Raw genomic sequence first — 21,756 nt, forward strand, 5'->3', positions numbered from 1 at the left:
TATGTACGTGCAATAGTTCTTTTCACCAACCAATGTTTTAATATGGTTGTCTCGAATTAAATTTGTGTGAATATTTCCATATAGACATATTATCGTGTACAATTCATACTAGTTATTTTGAATATCTTCGCTTAAAAACAAAGAGTTTGTTTGCCATGTACACATCTACGAAACATTTAAGAATAATAAATTAAATTAATTTGTGAGAACAATGTAATAAAATTAATTAAATTGTAAAGAGATTATAATTACAATTGATAATATCATAATGAGTCAGATTTTTGATCAATGTGGACACATCCATAAATGTCCATGAAAATTGGTTTATACTCTCTCGACTACCTTTTATTTATTCACCATTTCATTATGGACAATACTATGGACAATTAGTTCAAATAAATATATTCAAATAAATAAAAATCTTTGTGTCCATGTCCACATGGATATCCCATGTTGATATGAATGCTGAAAAGACATCACGGTTTTCGAGTGTGGATACACCCACGTGGAGATGTCCGTAATGAAATGCATTAGACTGAGTACATGTGGACACGTCCAATGCTCGGATTCTAGATAGCGTCCACATGGACGTATCTTTTATATATCACGTCCGTATGTATGTATCTTTTACATCACGTTCACAAGTATTTTACATAGAAATTCTCCACCAAATTAAGTACATAAAAATTCGAACAAATAAAATTGGGTTTGTATTCGAAATAATATGGACAAGATGCTAGTCAATAAAAAACAGATCTGAGAATGAAGAAACTAAGTTCCAGAAAACAGCAAAATTTTGTAGAGATTAGCTTCATCGTCACGTCATCTCTCGTCTCCAAATCTATTTTGAACTAGAACTAAGAAATAAAATAAAATTAGAATTAAGATAATAAAATGGAAAAGCTTAAGGAAGGAGAGGATGAACCAACGAAGATAACAAAATGGAAAAGAGAAAGAAAAGGAAAGAGAGAGAGAGAAAAAGAAGAAGGTGAAGTAAACGATTGCACGACACAGATACAAAAGGAAAAAGAAAAATATATGAAGGAGAGAGAAGAAAAAGATAGTATAGAATATAATAAAGAAAATATTGATAAAATGGTTTATTTTTTTGGTTAAAATATTTAATTTTGGTTTGTTGTACAGCAAATAAAAAAAGGATTAAAATGTCTTTTTATAAGATAAAATGTTGAAAAAGAGTCACTTCAAACCAAAGTGTCAAAATCTGTAAATATGAATTAAGTGTCAAAATCTGTAAATATGAATTAAAAAGATGTCATCTGGTGTAAATATATCTTTTATTTACCATCTTATATAACTCATTCTTTTTATATGCACTGAACCAATTTTTCTAACCAAGATCAGATTTCAAAAACTGTTTTAGAAAAGAAGAATAAACCAGTGCAAATAATGTCCAAGAAAAATCCGAAATTATATATATATTGGTTTTTCACAGGCTCATGGACGGTTCATCATAGATTGTGTGGACCTGAAGTAATCGAAGATCGAAGCTCCTAAAGGTTTCACAGGAGACTCATTAACACTTAGAAACTTTTCCAAGAAATCCAAAGAGGAGTTTTATACAAATTAAAACTGATACAAGACCATTAAAATAGATTAAAAAAAATAACAGAAATATGTATCTTCAGCAATATTATAAACGACAATGCCTCAGCTAAAGAACTATAACAGACCTCATCAGTATCATTAAGGACAACAACTTTTTAGTACTCATAAGCAGCAGTTCTCTTCATCATCCTCATAAATTCTTCCATATTAACTTCACCATCACCTGCAGTTTGATTTATGCAATGGATCATATATATCATAATCAAACCAGGCATTGCACAAGAGAAAGAGAACAAGGTTCAGAAACTTACGGTCACGGTCTGCTTCTTCAACCATCTCTCTTATCTCAGCATCTGTGAAGTTTTCACCTAAGTCCTTTGCCATGCGTTTAATATCATCAGCAGATATCTTCCCCTGCAACAATTTAGTGCAAATTTAGATCTAGAGAGATCAAGAATCGTAATCTTCAAATGAAGAAAGCATTATGAGTATATACATTCTTGTCAAGATCAATGATCTGGAATGCTTTGGTGAGCTCTTCTTTCGTGTCTCTTTCACCGATCTTAGCAGTCATCATATAGTAAAACTCATCATAATCTATGGCTCCACTTCCATCTTTGTCTACATCAGCTATCATTTTGTTGATTTGCTTAAAAGTTATCAAAACCAACAAACCAGATATATCAGAATCATCATTCCTTACAGAGAGGAATATACATGAAATTTCAGCAAAGACCTAAGAGATGAAGAAACTTATATTACCTCTTCCGTCATTTCGAAACCAAGCGCCCTATCACAGAGTTAAGCTCAAGGATTAGTTCCAGAAATTCGAAATCATATAATAAAAGAGAGGAACATACTACAAACTTTAAGAATTACCTCATAGCAACATTAAGCTCTTTAGCATCAATGGTGCCAGAACCATCGGTGTCGAATAGCTCGAAAGCTTCCTTGATCTCTTGCCTCTTCTGCTGATTCAACCCATGATGACGTCTTGGTTTTTCTTTTCTCGAAACACCTCTGTATAGACTCGACTGCAGAACAAATAACAATGCAAGACAAACCATTAAATCTCTGAAAGTAGAGAAAATAGAGAAAATATCTCAATTTACTGGAAATCAAAATCTGAACTTTTAAACACCGCAAGGGTTTCTCGCGAAAAGAGATCAACTTTTGCATATCCTAGAGTTCAAAATCCCCGTTTCGAATCAGATCTTATAACCCAAAATGCAAAAATTTTTATCTAGCGGAGCAAAACCCTCAAGATCAACCAAGAAATTGCTGATCGTTACACACAAATTAAGACAAAATCGAAGGTACGAACCATATCTTCGTCGACGTAGATGAAAATCTCTTTCGGCGTTGAATTCTGGAACGTAATCAAACGTTTCTCTTCTCCTCAATTAGTTGCGATAAATAAAACTACGGTATATCTTCCCCGATCACTCTGGATCCTCTGCGATTTAGCCAGAATTTGTCGTTTGCTCTCCTTCGTGTGGATACAGACGATGTTCTTTGGACAAAAGAACTCAGGTTGTCTTGTGGGCCTATCATGGGCTTTATTCAAGTTTGTTTTCTATTTTGGTCCATGACATACACTTTGGAAAAAAAAAACAGAAATTAACAACATTAATGGTATTAACTATGGAAGATGAAAAGTGAGTGGATGGATATGTTAGTATAGGCTTGTTCGTTACGTTGTCGCTGCATCAGCGTCCAGCGACACAAAATTATAACGTACTTGACAGTTTCAAGTTTGTGATGAGTGTAGAACGGCAATCAACAGAAAAAGACGCAGCGCCGATCACAACCATTATAGTGGACGCTGTTTTTTTCAGCGTCACCTGCGATGTCGACAATACAAACGCCGCGTCATCTATTTTAATTCTCCACCATATGTTTTGCCTGTGATGATGTTGTAATTATTGGTCGCGATCGCTGACGCAGCGGCGACACGCCGAACAGACCCTATGTTACCAACTCGTTTATAAACAAGAAATCCTCCTCCAAAGAAGAAGCTTTTAAAGTAGATATATTACCGATCTGTACATATTTTAGAATCTTCGCCAACATGCTATCTTCAATCCTTTTAGTGACAATGTCACAACCGCAGATAATATTTAGACCAAGATTGTGTTTGCAACCTATGATGTTGTTGTGTTACCGCAATCAAGAAAAAAGCTATAGAACAACACATACACTTGAATTTAGTAGTTTTTATTTTTCTGAACTAAATGACATCATAAACTTGCAAAATTAAATCTCCTAAAAACGACACTGTTACGCCAAACTATTCACAAGGAAAAGACTAGCAAACTCCTATAGTTGGTTTCGTGAGGTATTAGAATATATAATAGATATGGGGACCCTCCAGATTGCGTGTTTTCAGAATTACCAACAACAACATCCAATTGTGGTGATTTTTTTAATTTTCTTTGATATTATTTTCGGAGGGAAAAAGGTCAAGGGTTTTTTTTATCTAAAACTGCCTCTATTATCAGTTATCTCCAATATTTTTCTTTGTGAAAAAAATATTTTATAATTTTGCGTCTCAATTTCTATATTTTTGATTGTGTGTTAGACGAATTGTTGGAAGCTGAAGCCGCGACGAAGTAATTCTTGTTCACAATCTCATATATTATATGGTTAATGGGTTTGATTTTGGGATAGAAGATAACCGATAATTCTTGGGTTTGTATTTGTAGATGTCGGAAATCAACTTACCTAGGAAGATTATTTCAGCCGGAGATGAAGCTTGGGGACAGACGGTGATTACCTATCAGAAATTCACGATAATCCAAGACCTTGTAGCCGCTTTAGAAGATGACGACGTCGATTTCCTCAGAGACTCTCCGCTGGGAAAATTACTGGATATTCCATCCAAGCCGGCATGGTCGGGGACATTCGGATTGTTCTTTTTATCTCGCCAGCTAGAGATCAAGCGGAAGAACGAAATCTGGATCTTATTTGCCGGTAACCCCATAAGGTTTTGTCTTCGTGAGTTCAAGATAATAACCAATTTAAACTGTGGGAAATTTCCAGCGAACGAGAACAAGAAGAGGAAATCCCCCAACTATCCTCACTATGACTTTTCGACAAGAAAGAAGATGTCACCATAGAGAGGCTAATTGATATTCTCAAAAACAAATGCAGTGTGGATAAAGAAAGTCGGCTCAAAATGGTTTGTCTGGTGTTGGTTGATGGAATTTTTTGGCTACTAGTAATCAGAATCCCTGGTTATACAGATAACTTTGGCTATTATGTTATCCGTTAACTGAGAATGTCCTTTGTATTCTCCAAGCATCGTTCATGGTTTTAGGCTAACTATATACATCTATTAACACAGTTAATATTTACCTATTAGTGTCCCGTCTTCGTAGTTGGCAGTCGTACCCAGTAAGGACTTAAAAGGTCATTTGACATCCCATAAATCTATATATAAATAATTTTGTGTCTAAATTCAGTGAAAATATCAGTAGCACAGATGGTATTTATGATTTATTGAACCCCTATAATCCCAGGTTCAAGCCTCTCTCTGGCCATTTTGTTATATATAGTTTTTTGGTTAATGAATTGACACCCCTTAAGAAACTTTCTGGATCTGCCACTGGTCGTACCAGTCCCCGGTCTCCATGTACCCGTCATTTGTGTGGTAGTATTCGCCATTATCCAGCTAATGAAGTTATCTTGACAGAATGTTATATGAACACACTTCATTCTTCGTCCGATCGTTATTTATTTTCCAATGTATATTAATATTTACTTAAACTTACATGCAGTGTTTAGCCAGTTAATTTTGGAAGTTGTCTCTAAGTCAGAGTTATCTGTCAACACATCCGCTAATTTAGTTACACCGATAATTAGATAATAGTCGATAACTTTAAAAGCAAACTTGATCTCATCCTTCCTTTAGTTATTTTGCCTGTTGCCGGTTGAATTGGCTGCCGCTACTAGGTTACCTGAATACATCAACACTACCACCTTCAATTTTGTTAAATAAAACATATATTATACTTACCGTTGAACACATTTAGTAAAATAAAAAGTTATTAGTTACCGATTATCCTACAAAAGATGGGCAGCAGAAGATTTTCTTACAATATATCTTATATTTTTTATATCATGTCCCTGCACTGTTTTTACAGTCAATGCTCTCTACAGAATCTATTTCGTTCAGTGGTAAGGGTAAACTTGCCTACAATGATATAATGTCATTGTATTTCAGTTCATTTATTAAGGCCTTGTTCATTTGAGCAGTTGATATTTGCAGTCAGATGATTCATTTGATTGATCCATCTGAATGATGTTCGTTTCATTAATAAAAATTAATGATTAATTCAACTGATTCATTTGGCTGATCCATCTGAATTTTTGTTTGTTTGATCATTTCACATCTTCATCTATATCAAAAATGACTAAAATACCCATGTTTTCATCTAATCATATTATCAATGTAATATTAACTATATTATTATTAATTCTTAATATAAATAATGTTTTACAACTAAATAATTTTCAGATGATTATTTTAAACATTTGAAATTTTTTATTTTATGAAAATAAAAAATTTGTTTATAAAAAAATTTATAACAATTAGTTAAAAAAACAATTAATTTTGTGATTGATTCATACCCAATAAAGACATTTAAAACAAATATTTCCTCATTGGTGAAGCAAACTACACTATCTTCTTCTAGAGTTATAATTTCATCATACAAAACACAATATCAAATTAAAAAACATATCATATTATGTTTATCAAGGTACAAAACAAAGTTTTTTTAGAAAAGCATAATCCTTAAACCACCAACTCTCCCTTCTATTCACCAGATCCTACAAATAAAGACAAATTTTTTTTTTATTAAAATAAAAGGAGAATTCAAATATAAGACAAAAGAAAGACAAAGATCACATACCTGTCAATATGGAAGTCTAGTTCTTTTTGCCATCTCTAAGGTAATGGCATCACATTTTGTCTCCATAACTCTATCACCTGATGGTAAGTATGGAACATGTCCAACATTTTCATCACCATGCTGTTCATATGACTCTACATTTTCCCAATATTCAAAGTCTCTACCCTCTTCCCTTGAATCTCTGATAAAGTTGTGAAGAGCCATTGTTGCTGTCACAATCTTTATCCATTTCTTAAGCTCATACTTAGGATGTTCCTGTCCAAAATCCACCATTTAGCTTTCCATACACCAAATGTGCACTCAGTCTTCGATCTCAAACCCGAATGCTTGCGGTTGAACAACTCTCTACCGTTTGTAGGTGGTCATCCTCTGTTGAACTGATCCAGATGATATCTAGTTTTGCGATGTGGACCTAGATAACCGATTCTAGTGGGATAACCTGAATCAAATAATTAATACTTTCCAGGTGGAGGATGTGGAAAAGAAGCTTCTTGTGTTGCACAATGTGTTAGCACCTTTGTGTCATGTGTTCTCCCGGGAAATCCAACATAAGCATATATGAATTTCATACTGAAATTACATACAGCAAGCACATTCATAGTTGGCTCTGATTTTTGACCTCTAAATGGCTCTACATTCCCTGATGGAGGACGAACTGGCACATGTGTGCCATCAAGAGCACCAATGTAATCCTCAAAATAAGGCATATACCGGTCATCATCTACTCGAAAAGGATCAGCACTTGCAAACTCATCCCTTGCGGGCTTCACTATATCTGCTGCGAGTTTCAAAAGAGCACTTAAAACATCATCTAGCTTCTTTTTCACTGTGTCTAGTGAATGTTGATACCGCTCAGCTAAGGCCCGTACAGTTAGATCTTGTGCAACCATTTCTATGAACATTGCAACACTCTCTTCTATATAAACATGGAAAGATTCCTCTAACTTATACTGCTCAGATAGCCTTTTACACAAACTCCTAAATGTTGATTGGTGAATGCGTAGAATATCAAAACATTGTACCTTAGACTCAAAAATCAATCGCTGCACACGTTGCCAACCTTCTCCTCGTTTTGTGTTCACCATTTGTCTCTCAATTTTTCTTTCCTCCACTCCATACATGTCTTCTATAAGAGCATGCATGTGTTTCTCCTCCTCAAGAACCAATTCCATATAATCATCCTCAATTAAGAATCTAAATGTTTCGTACAAAACCAGAATAGAAAACGAGAGACAATAATGTTACAAACTAGAAAATCACATCAGGAAATAGAAAAGCTTGGTTAGTATCAAGTAGACACATATCTTGATATCAATTCAAGCATTCCAAGCAACGAAAGTAGACTACTGACAGATACGAGAATATGAGACATGCATGACGTTCAAAGTAGCTGTCTTCACCAATCATATAAAGCAAAATGAAGAAATCAAAAGCAACATATATGACATTCAAAAGACTTCTTCCATAAAATCCATGTTTGCAACTGGTTTTTCTTTTAGTTTCTTAGCTCCCGACCACTCCTGAAATAAAAAAATGCGAACATAAAAGGATATAAGGCAATGAGTATAAGCAACTATCCATTTGAATACTCAGAAAAAAAAGAAAAAAAAGAAAAAAAAACAAGTGAAACGAACATATGTATACCTTAGTCTGCTCCTTCCACCAGTCATCAGACATTTCTATGTATCCATTGGAATCATATCCAAGTCCAGTTCTGTCGTGAGTCAATCTTCTGAAAGATTCATACTGTTTCTTGCAAGTGAAAACTTGATCCCAAATTTCTTCCATGGATGTCTTTCCCCAAATCTCTCACTGAACTTCTCTATAATACTCTGTCTTGTAGCTTCGTGCACAGTTTGGTGTTTTATATTTCCTTTCAGTTTATCTTCAATTCTTAGTTGAAGATAAGAACGAGTTTCCTCATCACTCTACACAAGATTCTTAGACCAGGCAACAAACACAAGATTCTTAGACCAAAAAACAAACACACAACACAGAAAAAAACAACAAACACACAACACAGACCAAACAACAAACACCTTAAAACATACAAAACTAGTAATAATGAGTTTAGAGGGAAATATACTCACATCAGAATTAAGGATAGATGACATTGTGTATGTGAAGAAGTGTTAGCAACTATCTACAAGAAGTGAGAGTGAACGCTAAAGTAAGACACAAAAGAGTAATGCAAGCTTGACAATCAGTCGGTAACTAGAAGCCAAACTCAAAATTCAAAGACAAGAATAAAACTGAACAAACAACAACACCAAAACATGCAAAACGTGAAAGACAAGATTCATACTGCTTCTTGCAAGACGCCAATGACTAGAATCAAACAGCAAAAAACCAAGTGTAAACAGCAAACAGCCAATGACTATAATCAAACAGCCAATGACTATAATCAAACAGAAAACACCAAACACCAAACAGCTGATGAAAAGAGTTCAAGTGGTGTCAAACTGAGGGTTTGAACCTATTCTATTGGTCTCGGTGACACAGAGAATTTTGAAACAACAACAAAGGAAGTCAACTACGGATGCAGAAACGTCAACTAGAATAAATGCCAAAGAACGCTAACAATAAGCAGTTACACACTTACAATCAGAACTAGAAACCGTAAGAGCCAAATGTGATGATCTAAAGCATTCTTTATCAGAGAATGATTTGGAGATGGAGAAGCACAAGAAGCAAGTGGCACAAGTGAAAGGTGAGTTGAAGAAGAAAAAGAAGCAATGACTAATCTTGAGAAGAAGCTAAAGGAAAGCAGAACCGCAATCAACAAAAGACAAATCTAGTAGAACAGAATCATGATGCTTAAAGACGAAGGAGCAATAGAGATAGAAGGATACCTGTACAGTTCTAAGAATCAAGTGGAACAGGTTAAGGATGATCCGATAGAAGGAAAAGCCCTCCTGTCAATACTTGAAGTCAAGAAGGCTTGTTTAAGGCTTTCTGCATTATCAATTACAATATATGAAATCCACCAAATTTAAATTGCCATTTGAAAACTGGATTAAGAGAACAAAATGATGTATCACAAGACCAAATTTGACTTGGAACTCGGGTAAGAACTGAATATCAAAATGCACACAAATAAGAAAACCAAACATATAGCAGCAAGAAAACGGAAGAAACTTTGAAAAACTTGAAAAAACTTTGAACCCTTCACAGATAAGCTCTGCGTCATTCACTATAGAGAAAGGTCCACTGCTTAACTACTTGCACAACTGTTTCACCAGCAAGAAATCCATCATCGGATCCAGATAATTTCTCAAAAGCATAATCTAATTCGCAGGAAACAGTGGTCACCATCATAAACAAAATGAAAAGTAAAACATGGGCGTGGATATATACACAAAGAAGGACGTTACTACACAACTAAAACCTGCTCGATATGAAATCGTTTTCCACATCCTCTAGTCACATTTCTCAAAACCCATATCAAAGCTTTTCTCAAAATCGAGCAGAACAAGCAGCAAGCATAGATTAGAGAAGAAAACTTGGAATTCTAAACCAAACCCAGAAATATGTTACCTCAGCTGAGAGAGAAAACGAGATTGTCAGAGAAAGCAAAGCTTGTGCTTGGAATGACGAGAGAGAGAGAGAGAGCGAGAGAGAGAGAGAGAGAGAGAGAGAGAGAGAGAGAGAGAGAGACAGATATCGAAGCTTCTTCGGAGAAAAAGAGACGAATCGATTGAGTGAGCTCGTGTTGGACAAGAGAGGAGTCCGAGAAGATGCCAGCGAATGGAGATGTCAGACAAGACGCCGGCGAAAAGAATTGTCTCGCCGGAGAAATAGAGTTGAAGGAAGAGCCGTCAAAGAATAGTGAGTCGCAGAATAGAAAAAAAGAAGAGGAGATTTATGTTTAAGTTTTTCTCTTGTAATTTTTTTATTTTTTCAAAAATATTTTAGTTATTATAAAATTTTGACTGAAGTTGGTTCATCCAACTTGTTCATCTAACTAGTTCAATCAGATCGAAGGGATATAACTCAACGGTAGAGTGTCACCTTGACGTGGTATTTTTACTAAACGGAGCCTGAATACTTAATTTTATTAATCCAATCACAACCAATTTTAAAAAATGATTTTATATCTTAAACAAACATCAGCTGACTAGATTATCTGGATGAATCAGTCAACTGCTCAAAACGACGACTAGATTATCTGGATGAATCAGTCAACTGCTCAGGACGACATGACGGGCTCAGGACGACAGACAGGACCAAAACTTCCTTCATTTTTGCCTCCCATTTCCTTAATAAATTAATCATGCATGTTATTCAGCCGCTTAACTCTATTTTCTTCTCTCTTTGTTTTTCTTGTCATTTTGGTTTTGACTTAATTTAGGTGGCAGTCTTGTTAGGATTTTATTTACCATATTATATATCTCACTGTTTTTTTTTATATGGACTCAACCAATCTTTCTAACCAAGATTAGATTTCAACACATGGTCTAAAAGAAGACGTACAAACCAGTGCAAAATAGGTTTCATACTTTTAAGCGATGAAAAGCTACAAAAACTGTCTCTGCATAGAAATAAAACCAAGTCGCAAGAAAAATCCGAAATTGTATGTTCCTCTCCTTAAAACTATAAACTATCTAAACCCACACTTTTGTGAGATCACAACCTGTTTGTGGGAGGTTTGACTCTGTAAATACGAACAATCCAGTTTGATGTTGTGTAGGCTTCTTCTAAGTGTTCCAGTTTGATGTCTTTGTTCCCTATCTCCACCCCTCTTGCTCTATCATACCTGCCAATGATTTGACAACCCATTATTTTTTCTTTAGCATATCGAGAAAGTAAATGCGTTTAAGATCAAACACATCAAATATTCTTCAAAATGTGTAAATTCCAAGGCGTACCCGGATGGCTTGCCGTATTCTGTGACCAGCTCGCCAAACCTGTAATAGCATAACTTGTACCTATACGAAAAACATGAACAATGAATTGCATTGTTTTGAAAATTAGCTCATTTTGGGGGATAAGTACATATGCATAATAGTAGAGTCTTGAAAGTAAAACATACATGAGACAATTCAGCATCTTTGGCGATGCACCCTTGTCTACACGGAACTCGCCATTCACAAGGTAATCAGGTTCCTTGATCACTGGGAATACTCCACCTCCAATTCTCACCATCCACAAGAACCTAACCCACATTTTTTGATTATTAATTAATTAGGATCAGTAAATCCACACACATCAACTGAAATCCACACACAACTGAATCAAGAAAGTTTTCTTGCAACCAACCAAGAACGGGAAGGCCGTCAAAGGTATTAATGTACCAGTTAATCAGAGGTATATCATCACTGGTATGTACTAACAACTAACTATCAGCTAGTTTCTAAATAACCAACCACTTTCATATTTGGTTAATTGAGATCCACTCAATACCAGCCCAAGCCATTTGTTTGCTCGCCACTAATACAAATCAATTACCAAAAATCTACACTTGTATAGTTGAGAAGTTAAAGAGATATGTCAAACTTTCAAAATATACAAAAGTATTCGTTTAACAAGCCACTAATTAGTGCCATATTTGGTTAATGCAACATTAACCAGATTTGCAGCAATAACGAGAATACGAACACACATGGGAGAACGTAGAGAGACTTACTTGTTAATGTCATCTGAAGAATAACCAGTAACGCCACCAAAGACGACCAATACATAGTTAACATCGAGTGACCTCATGATGTCATATGCCTCGTCTTCATAAGAAGACATGGCACGTCCAACAGTAGCAATATGAGTGTTGTTCCATGTGTTGTTATCGACGATGACAGTTCTGTTTCCCATGGCAGTGATTTGGTACCCATAGTCCCACCACGACATGACCTTAGCATCAGTGGGAGTGTTTTGCCTAAGCCAGTAGTATGCCTCACGGTAATCATCAAAGATGATTCTGTTCCCGTGAGCTCCTCTAGCAGCCAGGACAATTGAGGGAGATGAATATGCCTCCGATGTCACCCATGTGCAGTGAATAGCATATCTACTGAGCAAATAAAATACACCAAGAAGAAGAGCAATAGCACCATTCTTCTGGAAAGGTTGAGACTGGTCAAGTAAAACCTGCTAGGACATAGGAGACAAGTTTTAAATTTTTCTCCTTTCACCAGAGAAGCGTTCCATACAGTTTAAACCAAAACAGATGAAAAATTGGTGAGAACAGGGACAATAAAGATTCACCTTTGAAGAGGCTTTTGAGCTACCGGCTCCTTTCATGGAACCAGTCTGGGGAACCTTTTGTTTTGTCCTTAACAGAGAAGTTAAATTCTTGACAGTGGCAGAAACAGCTATGGCACTGATAAGGCACACAGCTGGAGTGGCGACGAGAATAAGCCGAACCATGACACCAGCAAAGTACAAGCTAGTGAGACCATACATGACGATAAATATTGTAGCGTCTGACAAACGCTTGAAACAGAAGTAAAGCCCCGCGGGGAAAAGGAAGAGCAGGATATGGTAGTCAAACATGAAAGACGACCAGGCCGTAGGCTGATGCTCAGAAACAGATGCAATGATGGGAATGTGATCCTTTGCGTAAGTCGGGTCAAGCAATGAGTAAAACCGACCAGTCCACGGAGATATATAGCCAGATGCTGTTCCTACACCCAAAGCAATACCACCAACCAGAATCGCCGAGGTCACAGTTATCCTCAAAAAAGTTTGGAACAACTTGGTGTCATTGAGCTGGTACTTCACCCAATCGAGGAAGTAAAACACCTATACAAGCAGATCAAATTTAATAGGGATAAAAGTATGATCTTTGATCTTTGAAATAGTATTCCTCTCGAGTAAAGATCAGCAAAAAGGTTCCAACTTCCTATTTCACAATACAACAGGCTAAGCAGAAACCCATTTACTATACAAGGAACAGCAAAAGATGAGTCTGAAGATGAGTCTAAAACACCTATACAAGTAGATCATATTTAATAGGGATCAAGGTATGATCTTTGATGTTTGAAATAGCATCCTCTCGAGTAAAGATCAGCAAAAAGGTTCCAACTTCCTATCTCACAATACAACAGGCTAAGCAGAAACCCAATTACTATACAAGGAACAGCAAAAGATGAGTCTGAAGCTTAATCTCTAAGACAGAGTAACAATATCTCAAATTCCAAGTGGTAAAAAGAGAACAAACCTGCATCAACAAGAAGACTCCCATTGCACCCATATGCTCTCCAGATTGAACATGCTGAAATCCGACGAAACGAATTTGCATAGCAAGAAGCATCCCCAAGATATACATACAATTATAAGCTACGTATAGCCTCATCGAATACCTCCCCGTGATCAACAACACCAAGACGTAAAGCGGAACCAAGTTAATAATAAACACATAGCCTCCCCAAGCCGAAACCATGTAGAAGTAACCAAACGCAGAGCCAAGAGCCCATGCCAACGAACCAGTGTTCACCGCCTTAACAAACAGATAAAACGTCAACAAAAGAGCGAAAATCGCGACGGCCTCGTTATCGTACGAGCCAGCGACGGACCGAGAAATGTAGCCAGGGCAAATCGCGATCAGAGCAGCAGCGACGAGCCCAGCTCCTGTATCCCAGATCTCTTTACCGAAGAAATACGCAACGACGGTGGTGTTGGAAGCGAAAAACGGCGCCGTTAAAACACAGACCTCGCGGATGTGAACGAAGAACCGGAGAAACCGGAGCGTCCAGTAGATCAGAGCGGCGGTGACCATTAGACCGGGATAAAGCGTGCCGCCGATGATCCGGCCAAGCGGGTACCAACTCTCGGAATCGAACCAGTTCCAAAACTCGTAGAAGCCTTTCTCGGTGAGGAAAAGCGTCGTACGGTAGTTGAAGTACGGATCGAACTCGTGGATCATGGATTCGTATCGGAGAACACTGAAGAGACGAGCGATGAAGGCTAAGACGTAGACGAGACCGAGGATCGAGACGCGAATTAGTAGCTCCTGCTGCTTCGTCTTCAATTTGAGGGATTTGAATGAGAGACTGTTGAGCAGATCTGGACTCGCCTTGTTCGTCGCCATGGATTCCGATTTCGAGCTCACATTCGCCGGCTCTGGTTGTTTTCCTCCCATTGATTTTTGAGGGAAAATTGAAAAGCAGCGATCTCCGAGCGGTGTGGTCTGAGTCAAGTCGTCGTGTTGTGAGAGTTAAGCTCTGTGATGTTTCATGGGGGATTTGTGTGAATTGTGATTGTCTTTATTTTTTTCTTTTCGGGAGAAAATGGAACAAAAATAAATTAATCAGTGGCGAAGTGGGAAGTGAAGTGAGTGGTGACTTGTTTTGGGCTTTAGCCAGTGTATTTTAGCCCATTATTCACTATAACATAACCCAAAAAAATTATTCCTCTTCACGCTCTTTTCTTTTTAATTTGTCCATGCATGTACATACCTCAAGGACCAAAAATCATAGCTTTGGTGGAGAAGAATCAGTTTTCAAGGGTCTATCTCAAGAATCATAGCCATTGTTGGAGTCTTGGGAAGACCTGTCTTATCGTGACGACCTAGACTCTTTGATTCAGGTTAAGTTAGAAGAAAGCATGTTCCACATTGGAACTGATATAGTGTATGAATCTTTGATCATGTATAGAGCTTGAACGAGTTGAGAAAATTAATTTATGATGAAAGAGAGTTTTTTTATCTCGATTCTCGATGCTAATGACTGCATATCTTATAGGGATAGTTTGCTCTCAGGTAAAGTCTAACACAATTAGGACATGAACATAAAAACCAGAAAAAAAAAAAAAAAGTAAGCTAAGCCAACATAGTGATTAAGCTCACTGTAAATGACAAGTCATACGTACTCACAGACAATACAAAATAAACAAATCAACACATACATGTCCTCACTCTAGGCTGCTTGTTCTTCAAAATATGGAGCAGATTTGCAGATTTGTTGTGGTTATTGGTAGTTTTCTACTATTCCTAAAGGTTCGGAAAGATTATGTGAAAGTTCTGGTAGTCAAATGGATTAGATTGTGCAAATCCACTTTTGTGGGGAGTCTGGTCTAGACAAACACGACGTCTGTCACGAAGGGAACCACCCCGGTTTAGTTTTGGACTTTTTGTAATGATGTTTAGGTCTTGGCTTGATCGCAACAAAATCTGACGATTGAATTTGAGACAATACTGGTACTAGCACTAGCAGTAGCAGGGTAGCAGCAAGAAGAAGAACAAAGGGAAAGAATGTTTGAATATTTCTCGGTTTCTAGATTTTTAGGGTTTCGAAGTTAAAAACAAAATAATAAAGATATTTGCATATTGTTAGAGAATTGATTAATGCGGTTTTAATAGATATTTGCTACTTGCCACCCAAGGCTCCCCAATCTTTCCATTTTTTGTTCTAATGTAAAAAAGATTTCCATTTTTGTGAATAAATGTGTTCAATCTCTTCATGACTTTAGTTTAGTTGGTTTAGTTATTACGTTAACCGAATTTAGTTTGGTTGGGTTGAGAATTCCTAACAATGGTTGAGCACTCAGAGGCCAGAAGTGCCCGTTAAGCTCCTGACTCTCGTTTGTTAAATAACTTCGGTTTATTATGTAACCAGTCTTGGTTTGATGTAGTTTCAGGTGGTTCACTTAAAAAAGGAAATATTACAGTACTTAACTCATTTAATTAGTGATTAACGGATTTAATTACTTACTCACAAACCCTATCTATGTTACTATATATATAACATAGAGAGAGAGAGAGAGTCCATCTTCTTCTTTTCCCACGCAAAAAAATTTACAGAGGCGAAACTCTCTCTCGAATTAGGGTTTAGTTTCTTCATAGAAAAAAAAATGGTGAAAGGAGGCACAAAGAGGAAGATTCCAATAGAGAAGATAACAAACAAAAACTCACTAGCCACATGTTTCACCAAACGAAGTTACGGTCTCTACAGCAAAGCTTCACAGCTTTGTCTTCTCTCCGGTGCCCAAATCGCAGTTGTTGTAGTATTCCAGAATATACACAGAACACAGATACGGAGATTTCTGAAAATCTTTGCCTTACGGACAACAACAACATCAGAACTCAAGAGTCGGATCAACAGCTTAATCCTCAGACCAATAGCGATGATTGTCTCAAAACAGATACAGAAATCGTTGTCTTGGATGATGATGATGATGATTCAAATTTACCTGAAAATCTCAACAACACTGAAGAGAAGGATCAGATTCCAGAAATTTCTGCAGGATTTTTGGATGATGAGGAGATGGATCTTGATCAACTCATAGATTTTGAGACAGGTTTTGAGAGAGTTTTCAGCGATCAACAACTCAAAGATTTTGAGACAGGTTTTGAAGGTTGTTTCAGTGATCAACAACTCCTAGATTTTGAAACAAATTTTGAAGGTTTATTCAGCGATCAAGAGCTTGATGAGTTTGCTTCAAGTCTCCTCTCATGAAGCTCTGCGGTTTGAAGATACAGTAACTTCTGATTATTACTTACCTTTTTCTATGTATGCGTATAACCACCGATTGCTAGGTACCGGTTCGGTTAACTTTGGTTTAGAGATGTATGTCTTATCGATTCGATTATGTAATGAAGGGTCCTGTTTGACCTCGATCGGTTTTCTCATTATAAGAGAAATTGATCGAGCTCAAACCGGTTCAGCTTCGGTTTGTGGCTTCATGATTAAATTCTGAGTTCTGTTTTTTTTTTTGTACTTATGTTTTGTATTTGGTTGTTTCAAATCCACCTAAATCATGTCTTTAACTGTATCTCTTTAATCAGTGGATGGGCTTTATTTCTCTTTCAGATTTGTGTCTCAGCAAATATGTTTTTAAGTAAAAAATTGTTTTTAAGTAAAAATTGAGTTCTATATTTCTGAGTTTTGTTTATTAATTTGATGGAGTCTTTTAATTATTTAACCACTAAGTCTCCAACTTTGCTCCTCTCTTATTAGTTTATGTTTCCGATAGGAGACAGTTTTAGTTTACTCGTACCAAAGATATGAAACCCATTTTGTGTATAGACAATATTTTATAATTCACACAGTAATACTGATAACTTGTTTATATACTAAAGGTGAAGCAAAATTAAATGTATTTACACGGAATACGGTCTTCGTTCACCGTCTGTATCTTCAAATCAAATATTTTTTTCGAGTACACACTATATACTCCTTTAATGAGAACTACAGAATATACAGATTGCAAATGATGTGTGAAATAGTCTCTACACAATACGGAGTTTGTACAAATGGATCTCACCTGTGTATTTAGGCGACTGTACAAGCTTCTTGGCTTTGGATCTCGGCGTAAGTGACGGCAAGCGCACGCTGAAGTTTCCGTGGAGACAAAACCTCAACCTCGGCCAAGAATGTAGCTGTGACAGGCCTGTGATCCGATAGTTTAAGCTCGGTCCTTCTGTAATTAAGAAGCTTCATTCCCTTACCATTCCAAATGATGCGGTCACACCTGATCAAATCACATTTGCTTTACACTTATCGTTTCGCCCTTTTGTATGAGTAATGTTAGAAATGTTGTATCATAGTGTGTGAAAAAACAGTACCAGGCTGGTTTACGTTTCCCGGATTCAGGGTCATCTCCGATGTAGTTTTCTGAATTGATTTCGTATTTGTATGTTGGTGGAAAGCTTAAAGTTCCCTCTGACCATCCCTCGAATACGTTCCCTTTCTTCATTTCTCCTAAGAGCTGCCAAAGAATAAGATGTCGAGTACGAGCTTAGGACATGTAAGTTCATTCTTGGCTTGGACTTTAACAGCTGAAAACGTTGAACAACGCAATAATCGTACCTGGTCATTCTCAAGCAACCTCTGCCACTCCTTTCTTGCAATAAGCTCATGTGTCTTCTCATACGACAAGTTAATCCGATAGTTGAGATCTCCCAGCCAGATTATTCTTCTACAGCAGGTTCATCTTGTTAGGTTCATAAATTAAGAGAACTCATGGATCAACTGAGAAATAAAACGTACTCATGATCACGGATGCTACTTGGAAGACCATTTGCATTAGGTTGAAACTGAGCTCTTCTGTGAATTTCACGTACATCATCGTTTCGTTTCTGGTGATCCGTATCCTTTTCCCCTGATGACAGATGCGTGCACAAGAAACAAAACGGTGTTTGATAGATTGACATGCTCACAGATACAGACCCCTGTAACAATGCAAGAAGTCGTAAGTTGTTGCTAGCTTAGGATATAATTTGTTAGAGCAACTAATACGAGAAATCAAGACCTTGTTACCAATGTAGCCCATAATACCAACACCAACTGTAGACACACAAAGGTTGCTTATGTGCTTGCGCAAGCCCCGTCGAACCCAGATAGTGAGAAACACACCAACCATCTGTTTGCTCACAATCCGTACATACGATGGTTTTCTCAGCTTCATGCGAGTCAGATTCACTGACTTGATGGAACCACGTTTTCCCAAAACATATTGATTTAGCAGCTTTAATGGAGGCTCTGGCCAGGTCAAACCAACTCTTTCAGTGTAACTAAATCTTTCTTCCCTTTGTGAATCACTATTAATTTGCATCGAGAGAGAGCCGTCTTGTGTATTTGGTGATGCGTTGTTATTGCTAGAGCCCAAAACGTCTATATTAGTAAGCAAACCTTCACTTACGATTGGTCTATCCATTGAACAATTCGCATCGCAAGCACCATGACTGGTTTCAACATACAGATCTTGCACGCTGTAAGAGACCTCTTTGGATGGCTTAAACTTTGACGGAGAAGGAGGATCACTATGACTTACAAACTTTAGCTTTCTAGGTCGAACTCGGTTTAAGGCATCCCGTATAATATTCTCCCATTCAGAAGCAGGCTGGTCATTCTCAATACCAAAAATGTTTCCGGCATTTAAGGGAACGATTTCCTGAAGACTGAAAGTGAAACGAACCGCATTTGAATCATAAACACTGAATACAAAACTCCTTTCACCATGGTAGTTAAAACGAAAGATTCAGAGAATACAAACCATACCCAAGAACATAAATGTCTGCAGGTTCAACAGTGTCTAGCCAACCATCGATATCCAAGTCAGCCGGTGGAACTCTTCCACCAACATTCCATGTCCCCGCACAGATTCTAGCTACATCAAAACCACATAACACCAGGGATTCACTACGAGTGGAGTTAAGCAACAAGAGAAGCTGTGGAACTTTGCTCAACAATATAGCAGAAACATCAAGAATCAGAAAGGCCAACATTGATGATGCCAGATAATAAAGTAGAGAAAATCAAAGACCTGATTGCTTGTGTGAACATATACTGCACCCTGAAAGTTTCCGAATTTCGTCTTCTAAGCTTAGGGGCATCTGAGATTAGTTTCAAATATAAAAAATTAGCAAAAACGGAATCTGAATATGCAATACAAAAAAATGAGAGCTGAGAGTTATCGAATCACATTACCATCAATAGCAACATCTTTGGTTACTCCAGAGCTACGTGGGTCAAATTCTGCTACACCAGGTTCAAATTCAGTCACATAGAGCTGCGAAAAACTACCTAAAAGACTAATTTCATTCCCGGAATCAGATTTGAGGCTAACCTTGGTCGCCGGAAAGGGTGAATCTCTCGTCGTCGTCGTCAGTATCGGCGCTATAATCTGATTCAGTGGAAGAAACGTTGAGCCATTTGCGGAGTACAAGACGTGCCCAGTAGAGATGGATACAGGAGAAAGCTGAGCAGCATATTGTAGCCAAATTGATCTACGAAATTTCACATAATTCATCTTCAAAAATCGGGGGAAAAAAAAACCTAATACAATAAAAAAATACGAAAACGAAAAAAAAAAAGGATAAGAGAGAGATTCACAAACCTCTGTTCGTCGCGATCGCGATCCTATCTCCGCCATATGCTCCGGTCACGATTAATCGAGAATTCAACTGAGAGAGAAGTAGAAGAAGAAGAAGAAGAAGAGGTTAGAGGAAGACGAAGACGCGGTTGAGACTTTTAACGACCTTTGGTGGGAGACAGATTGAAATGTTGAACCGGCGGTTAAGTGAATTGATTGTTTCTCATAAACTATCATTGGTTATAAAAGTTTCTGTTTTCCATTTCAGAATAAAAGAGACAATAGTTTAAACCTAGGAGACAAAGACAAAAATGCAATCTGTTCATTCATGTCAACCCCTGATTTAAAAGTTGATTTCGATTCATTCATGTCAAACCCAGAACAAAAGCATATAACAAATATGATTAAACACACAAATATCAAACACTATTAGTCTATTACCTTGATCTTAAACGACTTCTGGTTTTTTATATAAACGCCGTTTTCCAAAGAAAATTGTTAAAAAATCTTAACTATCATTAATTTAGTGGTGGTCAATTTATAGATGATTATTTATTTATAATTAATACTAGATTTTGCGTCCACATTACGCGTGGGTATTTTGTTGATAAAAATTATATACAATCAACTACATCTATGATGATATAAATTTTATATATTAGTGTTTTGATAATATATTAAAAATATAATAATGTTAATATAATAATTTTAATGTAAATTGTAATATTTTAACAGTTTTGTTTAATATATATATGTCGTATTTCAAAAATGTTTATTTTATTAAACACTTATTAGTTAATATATGTACTCAAACTACCTAAAAATTTTACAAATTAATCAAATGCTACTTTTTAAACATAGTATTGATATGATGATAAAATATTATACATTCACTTCTTTAAATCAAGAATAAAAAATCGTTTTTTTATCATTTTCACTTTTATTTTAATTATATATATATATATATTATTTAAAAAATAAAATTAAAATTTAATCTTTTCTGCTCTTGTTTAACCAATACAAAATTTTGTTTTGATTTATTAATTTAAAAAACAACTAATAATAAAATATTTACTTTGAGATTAATAACAGCTTTAGTTTTGAAACCAAAATAATAGTTGAATATGATATGAATAAAATCACACAAAATATGTGAATTAAAATATTTTATTCAATTGGTTGAATTAAATTTTAATTAATTTTTCAATGATTATACATCATCTCTTCTAATAAGAATGAAATTTTTTTTCATCATGTTCATTTTTATTCTTGTTATATATGTTTTTTCAATCTTATTTATATATTTTGATAATTTTTGTATGATTATATTCAGTTTTATTATATTCATTCTCACTTTTTCTAATTATAATTACGTAAGCAAAACCGGTACAATTTAATACATACAAATATAGAAAAATTAATAACAATTGAAAAAATAAAAACTAAGAATTTCTATTAATCTATTGCAATTCCAAATCGAATATACAAAATGTAATTTTTCGTTTATTTTCACATTATATATTACATG

General features: G+C 36.1%; 3 protein-coding genes and 1 long non-coding RNA gene across 9 annotated transcripts; all 4 read right to left on the bottom strand.

The window, feature by feature from the left end:
* Positions 1-1,518: 1,518 nt before the first annotated feature.
* LOC18991651 (probable calcium-binding protein CML20) lies at positions 1,519-3,097 on the bottom strand. The gene is made up of 6 exons (XM_006414969.2): positions 2,891-3,097; positions 2,446-2,600; positions 2,329-2,356; positions 2,063-2,215; positions 1,878-1,980; positions 1,519-1,789 (listed from the first exon to the last, which is right to left on the bottom strand). The coding sequence occupies exons 1-6, from the start codon at positions 2,891-2,893 to the stop codon at positions 1,722-1,724; spliced, it is 510 nt and encodes a 169-aa protein (XP_006415032.1). The 5' UTR covers positions 2,894-3,097; the 3' UTR covers positions 1,519-1,721.
* Positions 3,098-6,237: 3,140 nt separating this feature from the next.
* LOC112084171 lies at positions 6,238-10,315 on the bottom strand. Its single transcript, XR_002898144.1, has 5 exons — positions 10,020-10,315; positions 9,335-9,437; positions 8,127-8,422; positions 6,483-8,002; positions 6,238-6,399 (listed from the first exon to the last, which is right to left on the bottom strand). It is a non-coding gene; the product is annotated as an uncharacterized LOC112084171 (long non-coding RNA).
* Positions 10,316-10,962: 647 nt separating this feature from the next.
* On the bottom strand, positions 10,963-14,676 carry LOC18991652 (dolichyl-diphosphooligosaccharide--protein glycosyltransferase subunit STT3B). Its single transcript, XM_006414970.2, has 6 exons — positions 13,636-14,676; positions 12,681-13,217; positions 12,109-12,563; positions 11,515-11,637; positions 11,351-11,410; positions 10,963-11,238 (listed from the first exon to the last, which is right to left on the bottom strand). The coding sequence occupies exons 1-6, from the start codon at positions 14,554-14,556 to the stop codon at positions 11,109-11,111; spliced, it is 2,226 nt and encodes a 741-aa protein (XP_006415033.1). The 5' UTR covers positions 14,557-14,676; the 3' UTR covers positions 10,963-11,108.
* Positions 14,677-17,463: 2,787 nt separating this feature from the next.
* LOC18991653 (type I inositol polyphosphate 5-phosphatase 1) lies at positions 17,464-20,389 on the bottom strand. Of its 6 annotated transcripts, none has more exons than XM_024153400.1 (10): positions 20,253-20,389; positions 19,983-20,142; positions 19,844-19,891; positions 19,680-19,749; positions 19,415-19,519; positions 18,666-19,314; positions 18,404-18,585; positions 18,224-18,329; positions 17,980-18,122; positions 17,464-17,885 (listed from the first exon to the last, which is right to left on the bottom strand). In XM_024153400.1, exons 1-10 carry the CDS (start codon positions 20,286-20,288, stop codon positions 17,687-17,689), a joined length of 1,698 nt encoding a protein of 565 aa, XP_024009168.1. In that variant the 5' UTR covers positions 20,289-20,389; the 3' UTR covers positions 17,464-17,686. The 6 variants fall into 6 exon arrangements, with proteins under 6 accessions (XP_024009168.1, XP_006415034.1, XP_024009165.1 ...); XM_006414971.2 differs by having other exon boundaries at positions 18,224-18,332; XM_024153397.1 differs by having other exon boundaries at positions 19,844-19,894.
* Positions 20,390-21,756: the final 1,367 nt, after the last annotated feature.

This window comes from Eutrema salsugineum, unplaced genomic scaffold (genome assembly GCF_000478725.1).
Source record: "Eutrema salsugineum unplaced genomic scaffold, Eutsalg1_0 scaffold_5, whole genome shotgun sequence".
Classification (NCBI taxonomy): domain Eukaryota; kingdom Viridiplantae; phylum Streptophyta; class Magnoliopsida; order Brassicales; family Brassicaceae; genus Eutrema; species Eutrema salsugineum.

Coding starts and splice junctions, on each gene's coding strand:
- LOC18991653 (XM_024153396.1), bottom strand. CDS start 20,288: ATGGCGGAGATAGGATCGCGATCGCGACGAACAGAG. Junction 18,586..18,665: donor TGGGCTACATTGGTAACAAG/GTCTTGATTTCT, acceptor GCATTGTTACAG/GGGTCTGTATCTGTGAGCAT. Junction 17,886..17,979: donor GGGAAACGTAAACCAGCCTG/GTACTGTTTTTT, acceptor TGATTTGATCAG/GTGTGACCGCATCATTTGGA.
- LOC18991651 (XM_006414969.2), bottom strand. Junction 2,216..2,328: donor GTTTCGAAATGACGGAAGAG/GTAATATAAGTT, acceptor ATAACTTTTAAG/CAAATCAACAAAATGATAGC. Junction 1,790..1,877: donor TGAAGAAGCAGACCGTGACC/GTAAGTTTCTGA, acceptor ATCAAACTGCAG/GTGATGGTGAAGTTAATATG.
- LOC18991652 (XM_006414970.2), bottom strand. CDS start 14,556: ATGGGAGGAAAACAACCAGAGCCGGCGAATGTGAGCTCGAAATCGGAA. Junction 11,411..11,514: donor AAGATGCTGAATTGTCTCAT/GTATGTTTTACT, acceptor TTTTTCGTATAG/GTACAAGTTATGCTATTACA. Junction 11,239..11,350: donor GAATACGGCAAGCCATCCGG/GTACGCCTTGGA, acceptor AATCATTGGCAG/GTATGATAGAGCAAGAGGGG.